General features: G+C 39.3%; 1 protein-coding gene across 3 annotated transcripts; it reads right to left on the bottom strand.

Moving 5' to 3' along the window:
• Window positions 1–631: 631 nt before the first annotated feature.
• hrh2a (histamine receptor H2a) lies at window positions 632–11965 on the bottom strand. 3 transcript variants are annotated; one of them, XM_069719818.1, is made up of 4 exons: window positions 11902–11965; window positions 3574–5142; window positions 3212–3383; window positions 632–1211 (listed from the first exon to the last, which is right to left on the bottom strand). In XM_069719818.1, exons 2-4 carry the CDS (start codon window positions 4577–4579, stop codon window positions 1190–1192), a joined length of 1200 nt encoding a protein of 399 aa, XP_069575919.1. In that variant the 5' UTR covers window positions 4580–5142; window positions 11902–11965; the 3' UTR covers window positions 632–1189. The 3 variants fall into 3 exon arrangements, with proteins under 3 accessions (XP_069575919.1, XP_069575920.1, XP_069575921.1); XM_069719819.1 differs by lacking the exons at window positions 632–1211; window positions 11902–11965 and adding an exon at window positions 1561–2796 and having other exon boundaries at window positions 3574–5640; XM_069719820.1 differs by lacking the exons at window positions 632–1211; window positions 11902–11965 and having other exon boundaries at window positions 3286–3379; window positions 3574–5640.
• Between the last annotated feature and the right edge of the window lie 1518 nt (window positions 11966–13483).

Raw genomic sequence — 13483 nt, 5'->3', positions numbered from 1 at the left:
CTGTTCAGATACTTTGAGAAACCCCTTGAGGAGCAGAACCTTTTCCAAATTTAACTGTGCTACTTGCAGAGTTACGAAAAGTTATGCTTGACCTGTCTGTCTGTAACTGAATGAGGATTGTACTTTGTCTCCTGCATTTTACAGTGGAAGGGTTTGACTTCCTAACTGACAAGACAAATGATGTACATACGCCATGTGAGTGCAGAAGTAAGACAGACTTGAAAAAAACTGAACCTATTGTTTCACCATCGACTGCAATAGTGTAAGTAATCAATGGTGGGTATATTAAAGATAAAGAATTAATAATTGAAAAAAACTAACCGAGTTATAAATTCTACATAAGCGTTTCCATGTTGTTGAATGGATTGTAAAATCAGTTGTTTCCAGCTGGAACCTGACATGTATGTTTTGTGTAGTCATCCTCAAAGGAAATAGGTTGAAGTATGGAGAAGGTTAAGTGTTAATGTGGCAATAGTTTGAAAGAACATGTGCTGACAGCTGTGATTAATTGTTTCCGGTGTACTTTTGTTTCTTGCCACACACATTTTTTGCATCATCCCAGATGTTAATACCTATTTCTGCTTAACAGCCTGTCTTGCCCCTTTAGGCTGCTCTGTATTAGTGTGGTTGTACATTTTTATTTTGGCGGAACAGTACATGCTTCTTTAGACATTGACAACAGGATTTAATACATACATTTATCAGCTTTACATCAAAGAATGATCAGCGTTAAAGCAGTATCTATCTGGAAGAGGCTGCATCAATCAACACATAACATTGTTTTGCATGCGACACATTCAAAGTCACATATTTCAATGTGGGGACAAGTGTAATACAAGTCTGTTCATTACTTTTTCCCTTCTCCCTTCGTTTTGTTAAACATCCATTTTTGTTGTGGAGCAAAGAGTATTTCCAGTTGTTCATGAAATTGATGACCAACAAGTTAAGTAGCTGGTTTTCTTCAGTCCTTCAGAGCTTTACGTTTAGTTTAAGAGCCGTTTAGGGCCACATGTTGCCCTGTAGGACGGTTGGTTTCAGTGGACTAATTGTGTTCGGCAACTTAAATTTTATGCTCCATCTACGTAGAGGCTGTTCGTTGTTGTTCGGATTGAGGCCAGCTTTGCGTACAGTTGAATCTTGCTGATGAGGTGAAGAGTTCCTGAGATCCTTTGTTCCCTGTTTTTTTTGTTTATTTCTGTCTTGAGCGAGTTCTGACAGAGACACAAAAGAAGAGAATCAAAACTTGGGTACTTTGGGATACAATATTCACAGAGGAAAGAGACATTCCCTTAAATATCTTGCACAAAAAAGACAATTGTACAATGTGGACACACAAACTTTTGAACCACCATGATACATTTTTGCATAATTACACATTAAGTATGAAAAAGATAAAAGACTATCTTGTCTATGAAAAATGATCCAGAGGTTCCCACAATTTTGCATTTACTGGATATGTTGGTGTTTTGTGGCTGGGCAGCTTCCTGTTTCAACATGAATCTGTTTGATGATGACACACTACCAAACAGTTTCTTGAGAGCAACCAGAAACCACAATATCTTTGCCATGATGGTGAATGTGCATCAGCTCCTCTTTCTAATGCAGCTATTCGCCAGTTTGCTGTATTAACAATTACATACAGTACAGGGCTGCACACAAATGATTTAGGAGGTAGGACATGTGCTGTGGAGGTAACGGGTGCAAGAATATTGTTACACTCGGTACTCAATACTTTTTTGGAGACATTAATTTAAATTAATGGAAGACAAAACACAAAACGGACACAGTAAACTCCTTTGCAAGTTAAGTTTTGATACCAAATATATGAGATGGGATAATAAAAGATGGTTAGCAATACTTTTTACTGGTTACAAATAAACCTTCTTGACTTCTAAGAGAACATCACCCTCTAACGGCTGTGTTAGCTGTTGAGTTATCCTTCCACAATTCAAGATGGCATCTGTAAGACATAATATTAGCTTTCTCTCCGAGTATGATGAAAATTTCTCCTTTACAGAGACATGACTGTATCATTAGTTTGTTTTTATCTGATTAAATGCAGCACATACTGTATATTGTGCACTTCTCTCAGACAGCTCTTTTGTTGGATAAAATCACAAACTTTGTGTGTTGTTTGACGTTGAACTTATGTTTGGTTGGATACATTAGACAGCAAATCTGGAGAAATACTGTACATGCATACACATCCAACGCATAGATAAACATGTTTGCAACATCTTATTAATGGGGTTTAATGTGGATTGGTTGGATTGTGTGTGTTTGTACGATAGTCCTGTTGAGCCTTTATAATGTGTAGTTCACATGGAGAAAAAAATGCTTCTGTTGTTTTGTTGCTTTAACTAATTCACACTTTAAAAACATGCACATAAAATGAGGAAAACAATTAGTTGGGGATTTTCCCAAAATACAAACAACGAGAAGAAAGCAGGATGGGGAACTGGATAAATGTGTCGCCTCAGTGCTGAAACCCCATTTCTTGGCCTAATAAGCATATTGCCATATGGCCTGATGCACCGTGGATGACACAGCTAGGATCTGTGTATCACAGTTCATTTGTTGTGGGCCAGAGATGTCAGTATTTATTTTGTATCTACTTCCATGGTGGATTACGGTTGCTTCTACTGTGGCACTGAAAGCTTCCAAAAACAGGGGCTATACATTTTTATCCATCCTTTGTCTGTCTGTTGCTGTTTCTCCTCGGGCTGATGGATTCTGGTTGTAGGGTAAATGGTGAGCACAGCATCCGCCTCACCAGCACAGGCTCACCAGCACAACCTGGGCTCATTGACAATGATAAGAGAAGAGAGATACATTTGTTTGTTTGTTTGTGTGACTGAGGGGCTTTGTGTTTTAGATTGTGACAGAAAAATAACGTGATTGAGTTTGCTTACATACTGAGAGCACAGTGGAACATACAGCTGTCTCACTGCACTAATGAAGACCCTTTCTTGGTGAAACAAGTTTGTTTTTCATGGCATGGTATTTGTTTAACTATTTGTGAATGTGTTGTAGCATCGTAAACATAATTTGGATGTGAAGTCTCACTCTTTTTAAAGATGCTGGTTGATATTTAATGAAGTTTGAGTTGTGACTGCATGCAAGAATTTTCCTGTTGACATGAAGATCTCTGCAACATTTCTAATTAGTTTTCATGAAGCATAATAATAATATATACTGGATAATAGTTTACCTTTCATTGCTGTTGACATCTGTGGCAGCAGTGCTGTTTGTAAGTTGGATCGTTGCTGTGGCTGTCCTGCTGTTTATTTGCTGAAGCATGATGTTTTGATCTGTTAGACCTTCCCTGCAGGTGGTTGGGGTGTGGTCACATAGCAGTGTCACTTCTGTAAGCTGCTCTCTGGCTGAGATGGTGAGAAGAAAGGAAAAATAACAACTGGACACGCTGGGTATCAGAACATATATTGAAATGCATTCACACTGGCTGCAAAATGTTGTTGTCCAGAAAGGAAAGTCCACTGTGAAAGGAAGCTGATTTTAAAACTGAAGTGTGTGAGTTATACAGATGAACCTGCACACTTAAAGCAGCTGTACCTGCCGTTACAGTGGAAGACGGCTGTCGGCTCCTCCACCCGCTGTAAATTGGGCATCGGCATCTCAGTAGATGGCTGTAGGCTGACCTGAAGTCCCTGTTGAGGGCTCCATAGAGGATAGGGTTGAGGGCTGAGTTGGCGTATCCCAGCCACAACACAAAGGGATATGCTGGTACTGTGCTGGGGTCTGGGTGCTCCTTTAGGCCCAACACTGTGAATAGGATGAAATAAGGTAACCAACACACTACAAAACCCCCAATCACAGCTGCCACAGTCACTGTGGCTTTGTGCTCTCGCAGTGCCATGACTGTAACACTGGAAAACACTCTGGTGCTGGTGGAAGGATTGTTCCTGCAGTTGTAGCTGGTAACACAAGTGGGTTGGGCACTAATGATGCGCTTGGCCTGTGCCCGTGCAATGCGAAGTATTCGGTGGTATGTCCAGCACATGGCCAACAGAGGCAGGTAGAAGGTGAGAAGAGAGTCGGTAAGTACATAAGGCCTGTTCAGCTCAAAACGACATCTCCTCGCTGAAGCCCAAGGCCCACGGTTCTGGACTGTCCCATTAACGGTGTTCCACCCCATTTGGATGGGCAAGAAAGACACAGCTACAGACACTGTCCAGACACTAGCCATGGCTACAATGACTCTCCGTGGCAAGACCATTGAGGCATATCTCAGAGGCATGGTCACTGCCAGGTAGCGGTCCACACTGATGGCCAGGAGGGTGAGGATAGAGGCAGTGCACAGCATGACATCCATGGAGATGTAGAAGTTGCAGAAGACTGGGCCGAGCGGCCACTCGTCGTTAAGCTGGAGGAGGGCGGAGAAAGGGAGGACCAAGAGGCCGAGCAGCATGTCTGTCACAGCCAGCGACACAATGAAACAGTTAGTGAGGCAGCGGAGGCGTCGAGAGGTGCAGACAGCCAGGCACACCAACACATTACCACTGACAGTCAGAAGGATGAGGAGGGACAGGATGACACCCAGCGTCCCTTTTGACAACATTGTTGCTGGTGCTTCACTGGAGACAGTCAGATGACATCATGGCTGGAGCATTATGTGACCCATTGTTACATTTTCTTTGCAGTTTTAATTTGACAAAAGGTTCTCCCTATTTGAAAAATAGATTTTCCCATTCTAAGCCTTAAGCTCACATATAATGTCATTAAATATCTTCACTGGGTGTGTTCAGGGGCTTCCATTGATTAAGGAGCACAGTCTAATCTCAGTGTCTCCATAGTGAAATGTGACTTAAGATAGTGGCCTCATGTGATTCCTTTGTCTCCAGCTCCCCCAATACTTCCACTTTCTTAACCCTTTCTTACATGCCTGTTTCCTGTTGTTTAAAACCTGAACGCTTTCAACTGTGATTTGATCACAGCAGTTTTCACACTCCAAAAAATTGTCAAGAAGTTGGTTGAACATTTGTTTCTTGATAAATGCAGCCACTGAAAACTGTAACTCAGCACTATGCAGGCTGTTAAATGGTTTTCTGACTGCATGGCGGATTCTCAGTGGTTCATGGCATCTTGTTGGCTCCACACCATTTTCTATGGCTGTAGGGACACCTAGTGGGCAAACATAAGAAATACAGTTAGTACGTAGTCGAGTATCAATTTATTGCTGAAGTGCCAGTAAAGGTTTTACTATTGTACAACTCTACATTGTTGATCTGTGTCTGATTCTAGACCTGTCACCCCAAGCTTTGCATGCATTATGCTAAATATTTCAGTGTGTGGCTGCCAAAGTTATAATTAAATCCGTATATCTATCATCACATTTCTAATGCATGTCACTGCGTATAGTTGTTTGCAACTTGTAACGTTGACTTATTTCTTTGCTGCAATTTTATTAAGAAAAGAAAAGAAAAAGTTGCCATTTTAGACAGTTAACTAATGGGACTTCTCATCTATACATATTAAAACCATGAACCATGAGAGATGAGTATGCATGTTGTGAACATACTATTTACTCGGATACAAAATGGGTAAACATCCAGCATGGCTAAATGTCTAATCTGCTGCAGCTGTCATGATGTTAAACCTAATTTTGGTTTAAATATTGTTAGATTAGCTTAACGTTTTCATGCAGAAATATGGAAAAGCTTTAGAGTGATACTCTTTTAGAATCCTCACATTGTCCGATGGAGATCTCAAGTCAGGTACTGGAAGATTTGGTCTGATGAGAGCTGCTATATGCAGTTGTTTCAGAAAGTATTCAGACCCCTTCACTTTCTGCACATTTTATTTTGTTGTAAATTTCATTTTTAAATGGAATAAATTAGCATTTTCCTATTCAATCTATATAATATAACCCATAATAACAAAGTGAAAACATGTTTTCAGCTGTCATACTTTTTACTCTGTGGTTTTGGTCTAACAGCTTTATCGTGGATAAAGTGTTGCCGAGATGGTTGTCCTTATTGCAGGTTCTCCCATCTCTGCAGAAGACTTCTGAAGCTCCAGTGACTGGGTTCTTGGTCACCTCCTTGATGAACCCCTTCTTGCTCAGAGCAACTCAGGACTGCTGTTGGTGGTTGGTTCCAAACTTCTTCTATTGAATTATTGTGAACACCGTGCTCCTGGCAACATCTTTAGAGACAGTTGTATACTCTTGCCCTGATCTAAGCCCTGCCACAAATTTATCTCAGATGTAATTCTACACCTAGTTCAAGATTAGTAATAATTATAAAAACACAGTTTGGAGTGCCAAAATACATTCTATTTTTATGGATTGGATTCTACATAGATTTACAGCGGGATATTTGTCCTCTATGAAGTCATTAATGGCATCTGGACATGAGTTTTTAATATGTACCTGGCAGAATTGTGGTAACGTTTGTGAGAAGTAAGAGTGTGTGTGTGTGTGTGTGTGTGTGTGTGTGTGTGTGTGTGTGTGTGTGTGTGTGTGTGTGTGTGTGTGTGTGTGTGTGTGTGTGTGTGGTAGAGTGGGTTGCACACTAATCGGAAGGTTAGTGGTTTGATCCCAGCTCCTCCTGTCCACATGCCTAAGTGTCCTTGAGCAAGAAACTGAACCCTAAAAAAAAAAAATTGCTCACAATGGTATACCATCGGTGTGTTGTAAGTCACTTTGGATAAAAGCGTCAGCTAAATGTAATGTAATTTCGGTGGGCAGTAAGTAATGTATTTTGGCACGAGAATGGACATCAGTATATTTGCCAGACATGGTCCAGAGCAGCTTGCTTATCACCTCAAAAAGAGAAAGAGACACTCTAGCTTCACATCAAGACAAGAAAAAAAGATTTTGACAATTTCATGAAAAGAACACAGAAAGAAAAGGTTTTAATTAAATCTGAGTCTGCAAAAACCGAAACATCATCGCTAATCTTTGAACTCTTCTCATCTTCACATTTCAGTCACTGACTCACCGCTTTGAACTTCATCTAGAGAAAACACTGATAACACAGCCACTAGCATATCAAGTGCAGTTTTCAAATGCATACGACACATTACCCTTCATATCTGACAGAGCCACAGATTGACTCTCGCACACAGACACGCACAGACACACACAGACACCACATTTCAGCCATTTTCATCATCAAAATCTCTCACATTATCAGTGACTTTATTTTCCCCACACACACTTTCTGACGCAAACAGCGGGAATTAGATTTGGCTTGGATTCAGCACAAGGCTTTGAGGAATGTCCACATATGGACGTGTATTATGACCACTAGAAGTTTTCTGGCAAACTTGTCTCAATCCTGGGACATGGTATATATAAGGATCATCTTCGCTCAGTTTAATGCAGTTTTATTCATATAGTGCCAAATCACAACAAAAGTAATCTCAGGGCACTTCCCATCGTATGATCTTTAAATAGAACTGTACAATATTATAGAACAAATACCAAAACTCCCACATGAGCAACAGTTGGATGTTTTTTTTGTTTTTTTTAATAAAAGCACATTGATATACAATCTAAACCAGTCATTGGGATGCACAGTAAGCACGAGACTTACTGTATTAAGTACAAGAGGCAAAAGGCTTTCAAGCATTTGCGTTTTATCAATACCATGTCAATGGTGAGAAATATGATATCTCCCCGCAAGTTGAAAAAGAAAGAGGGGTAAAAAGAATCACTCATCATCTTCTTCTTCCCACATTAATTGTCCCAAATGGAGAACAATGAGTGTTACTGCATCTGTATATACAGTATAATCACACATGCACACGTGACAAGTGGAAATGATAATGATCTGTTTGAATTTTAAGAGTCAATTCATACTCATAAAATGGTTAAAAAGATCATATGTCATAACGAAGAATGTCTAAAATGTGTTCAAAAAGGGTTTTAAAACAGCAAGAACTTGTAGTGTGCTAAAATACTGAGAAACTATTATTCATTGTTTATTTCATTCATTTTTGTTGAAAGTTAATTCACAATTGCATTATCAATCATCTACCAAGTAGCCTCATCATCCATCATCCATATCCTGAGATCGATTGCTTTTGTCTTCACCTGCATTCCCGGGGAATCCGCAGTGTTTTTGTCATTCCAGTGAAGTAATGCATGTATGTAAAAGTGTTTAATACAGTTTGTGTTGTTCATGTAGCAACTTTAAGAAGTTTTGAATGAGCTAATTCAACCCCAGTTGCATGTTAATCGCCAGTCAAGGTATGTAATTATAACTTTGTGCTCTGTTGTAGCCAAATATTTTGTTATATTGTAAATTTATGTAATTAATTTCGGTAAATGCATTCACTGAGGAAACATCACCACATCACTTGTGATTTTTTTCTCCCTGTTTTCACGGTGTAACACACACGCGCGCACACACACACACACACACACACACACACACACACACACACACACACACACACACACACACACACACACACACACACACACACACACACGTAGACCTGCATGGACACGTCAACACAACCCAAAACAAATGTCTTGGTAATGGATTTAGAGAACTGTAATGGATTTTGATGACCATGAAGTGCTCTGTTTTCTGCAGGTGAATGCCGTTTCTTTTTTTAAGCGACAACAAAATGGTTCTCCAGACTATGCTCGAAGGGCTCATCCCAGGACGAGTATATCTGTGTCTCCTGTCGTTCAGTACATGGAAGATGCAAATGAGCTGGGGGCTTCATCCTGCCTCATCTAGACCTTTCATTACTCCGTAGGTGATCTGGTGAAAAGATCCCAATTCGGGTATTAAGATGAAAGGCAGGCAGAAAAGTACTTGGATCAGTGTCTCTTTCCTAGACAATGTCTGAGCTCGGAGATGAGCAACGAGGTTATTTACCTCTCAACTGGAACTTGCTGCTTAAATTGCTAGCTTTTCCAAATACCGAGCGTTCATCCTTTTAACCTTTTTTTTAATTTTTTTTTTATAGTTTCTTTACCAGCCAGATGTGTCTAATTAGAGCTAAATAGATAAGCGACGCCTGCTCTTCTTCATTGCAATATGAAATCAAAGTAATCCCATATATTGTCAAAAATAAAGGGTAATGTGTTTGAATATGTTTATATAATGGTTCAACTCACTGCAATCATTTCACACCCCACTGAACTGTCAGCAGGGTGTGAAATGAACTTTTCTTTTAGGTTGTTACCGACTTGTCATGGATCCAGAAAAGAAGTCAATCGTCAGTTTGCTTGTTCCATTTAGTGTTTAGAAGGTCTATCAATGTCCTCAGATGACGCACGAAACCAAATCTCTTGTCTTGTCTTTGCAATGCTGCAGAAATGTGTCAGCTGTACATGAAGTAACTCAGTGTACTCCTCGGCGAGTTCATTTTTGTTAATGGTGTGTTTATGTTGTGTTGAAGATGATGTCATAGCTTTAGTAATGATGCAGGCTTGATGAGATACTAAAACGAATTCCAGTACCTGATGCCGAAAGCGAGTAGAGTCAAGTAAAGTAGAGCCGGTACCATCCGGGGAAATGCGGCTTTAGATAAACACAAGGCTGAAATCTGCAGCTGCTCATGTGATTCTGAAGTTGTTGTTTTTTTTATTCTAAATTTACTACACATGAAAGAAAAGCAATACATTTAAACTGGTACCAGGTAAAAAACTTTAATCAGCTCTGACTAATAATTATAGTTGTACAAGGCCTACAAGTGTTGAAAGCAACTTTAGTTCTGAATGCATTGTCCATCAGAGAGAAACATAATTCAATCAGGTTTCTGAATGCTTCACTTATCCTAATGTAATTCAATTGAGTGTCAAATACATGGCTCGCTCACTTCCTGTCTGCATTTTAATGAGTGTGTGTGTAGCTGTCGGTGAGCCTGTCCGTGTACATCTGTTCCTGTTTGCCTTTATTTTTCCCCTTGACAGAGAGACACTGAAGAGTCAGGGAAGAGGTCTGGGATGGAGGGTTGCCTGGTAACAGTTGTGTGTTCTGACGAAGCGTGAAAGCGAAACATGTCGAGCGACAGACATGACCGCAGACAGACAGGGGGATCAGCCATATAAAATATGTATGGACACAAACAGCATGCATTATTGTGGCGCACACACACACACACACACACACACACACACACACACACACACACACACACACACACACACACACACACACACACACACACACACACACACACACACACACACACACACACACACAAACAAGTTCAGATCACATGGAGATAATTGATTGTCCTCTGTGTGTCAGTCTTGACCTTACCACGCCTCTGTTATGTCAACATTGCAGCCGTGGAGAACACTTAAACCAAATCAATGTGTTTAAGTGGACACGCACAAAGACAGCCTGAATACAATCACTCTGTCATATCTTTATAATTACTTCCCAGCAGCTCTTTTAACGAGGCACTTTCCTCAGAACTGCAGAGTGCCGTATATTGTTACCTGTGTCATGTGACTAACCCACATCATCATAGTGTTCTGGTAACTGCTTCACATTGCAGACTCGCGTGTGTTGCTCAGTTGTGTTAACCCTTCAGTTTGATCAATATAAGTAGTCGTGTGCAACATCTTCACTTTAATAAGAGCTGATTTAGCTTGTCTTTAGGCTTTAATGGTTATTTAGCAGTTTAGGAAAGTGTTTGCGTTTCTTGTTGTAAACATATAATGTCAAATGCTACACAACCATGTAAGATACATCTCTTACTTCCATCAGCAAAGGTGTTTTTACTATTTTGAGACATAGAAAAAAAACACCAATATGGTTATCTTGAGCAGTGAAAGCCACAAAGGCTGAAAGAGCATGACTGATAGAAACTTTATCACCATAAGAAACAAATAAAATGATGTCGAAGAACTGGCCAGATTGGCTAAGTCATCTCATTACAAAATCGTGTACATTACCAAATGTAAGAAAGAAAAATAATACCAAAAGCAGATTTTATGAATCACTACTTCAAGCTAATCATAAATTAAGTTCTCTGATTTAATATTCTGACCTGATTTTCCTTTTCTGTACTCCAGTAGACTGGGGGCATATTACCATTATATGCAGCTTATGGGAAAGTCCAAGAAGGCTTTATTAACAATATGGCTATTGTTATTGTAATTAACCATTCATTTATTTATTTATTTTTAAATTTGCATCTCTGATATACCCTTTGGGTCTGAGGAAAATTATTAAAACATTTAGTTCCAGCTCCTCTCCTACTACTATGGAAATTTACACTGCATTGGTTTTAGAATATGAAAGAGAAAGAGTGAAGTTAAAATGTTTCACACAAACGTAACAACTGGTTAAAACAAACACACACAAACTGAATAATGTCACTTCCTCATTAAGGACTAACTGACCCCAAGTTCACAGGCTCACACCAGACTCAGGAGAGGCCCAGTTGAACTCTCCACAAACACAAAGCTGTGAATCTGAATTTAAGTCATGACTCTTAACAAATATAAAAGAAATTGTGTCTCTCCAAGTTAGCTGACAAACATCTAGACGGATGCTGCGAGTCTATTAATGTGCGACATCACATCACTAACCACACACACACACACACACACACTGCTTTTCCATTGTAAGTTTCCTTTGCCTGTCTTTGCCTTATGCATGCAAAACAATTTTACTCTTGAGAAGCAGAAATGATATGTACAAGTGCTTACATAATGACTTCATTTTCATCGACTGCTATTGATTAAATAGAGTTCATCACATATTTGACAAATGTTAAATGATTTCTTTTTTCTTTGGCATTCTTGTTGGGCTGCTGAAATACACAATGGTGCGCACTTAAAGCAAATATTAAGTCGAGCTTAATTATGCCGTCACACCACGACCATGATAGGTTTTCACAGCTCTTTGAACCTGGATGACATTGAATAGCAAGTATGCAATTGGAGTTTTATCAACTCACCTCAGTGCTGCTGCGTGTTGTCTGTGATGACTTCCCCCGCTGCTCTGCTCTACTTCCAGAGAGAACCACAGTCTTGCTCACGAAGTGTACGTGTGCGTGTGTTTTTGCACGTAATGAACATGTCGGTGTGTGTGGGAAAGAAGAGAGAGAGAGAGAGAGAGAGAGAGAGAGAGAGAGAGAGAGAGAGAGAGAGAGCACCAGCTCCTCACAGCTCTTTCTCTTTTCCTTTCAGTATCTGTGCCTCCTATTGTTCTCCCCTCTTACTGATGTATTTAGGGTAATTTGCTTTTGGAATTATTTGAATAGCTTCCATTCTCTTGTCATGCCTTTTCATTTGCAACTGCCAGCTGCCACAATAATAATTTGTCCTAAGCAATTTGTTTCCTAATGAAGACTCGGCTTTGTTACCTGAATAATCCAAGCAACCTGTTGCATTCAGCCCTAATGGAATTAGTGGCATGCAAGTCCAGGTGGTGGAAGGAGACATATAAGGCATGCTATTTGTGCATGCATCATTTCTTTAAGATGTTTTTTTTTTTTTCTTTTAAATTTCTCATGCGGACTCAAGTGCCCCTGTTTTCGAAACTGTATACAGTTTAATGTTAGGGGATCTCTGGAGCTTATTGGGTGGATGACTTCTGGGAAATGTCTGAGAATTGGCGCCCTTTGGGCTCAAGTGATGTCAGTGACCCTAAGGGTCAAAAGGATTTCTAAATCTATCCCTCTATTTCTGGTGCAGCCTTTTACTTAGCCTTTGTATCTATTTTCCATGCGCTGTGGTAACTGATGTCGCTTTCCTTTCCTTTCCTTTCAAATGTGAATTACTCTTATGAGCTTTAGGCTAACATTTATAAGTCATGATCACTTTTCTTTTCATAGCTTTTGTCCATTTTTGTTTCCCTTTTCCTTATCTGTCTCATCTCTGTCTGTCTTTGTCTCTGTCTCTGTTTCCATGGCCTTGTTCATATCTTAGTTGGTGCTGAATTTATCTTTTTTTGTCTCTTTTTGTGCTTTTCCTTTTTGTTAGACTGCTTGCTGCCTTTTTTAATTCCTTCGTTATATCAGTTAATCTGTCTCCAACTTTATTTCTTGTGAGTTCCATTGACAAGGTTTCTGTTTTGTTCCACCACATAAAACTATATAGATAGATAGATAGATAGATAGATAGATAGATAGATAGATAGATAGATAGATAGATAGATAGATAGATAGATAGATAGATAGATAGATAGATAGATAGATAGATAGATAGATAGATAGATAGATAGATAGATAGATAGATAGATAGATAGATAGATACTTTATTAATCCCCAAGGGGAATTTTTTTTCCGCTACAGCAGCATTTATAGATACAGGAAAGCAATAAAATAACAGTAAAAAATATTAAATAAAAAAATGCACAGTATATACAATAAATATAATAAAATAAAATAGAACAATTAAATTAAAACTAACTAAACAATAGTGCAACGTTTTTTTGTTTGTTTGTTTTTTATATTTAAACAACAAGAGAAACAGACAACGGTGTTATTGTTGCGTGATGGATTTTGCCAGAGGTGAGTTATATGGCATATTTTCCTT

This window comes from Brachyistius frenatus, unplaced genomic scaffold (assembly GCF_029030835.1).
Source record: "Brachyistius frenatus isolate BFR_SWC_R1_liver_20210118 unplaced genomic scaffold, ASM2903083v1 Contig_225, whole genome shotgun sequence".
Taxonomy (NCBI): Eukaryota; Metazoa; Chordata; class Actinopteri; family Embiotocidae; genus Brachyistius; species Brachyistius frenatus.
This window is presented reverse-complemented; position numbering and strand designations above follow the sequence as displayed.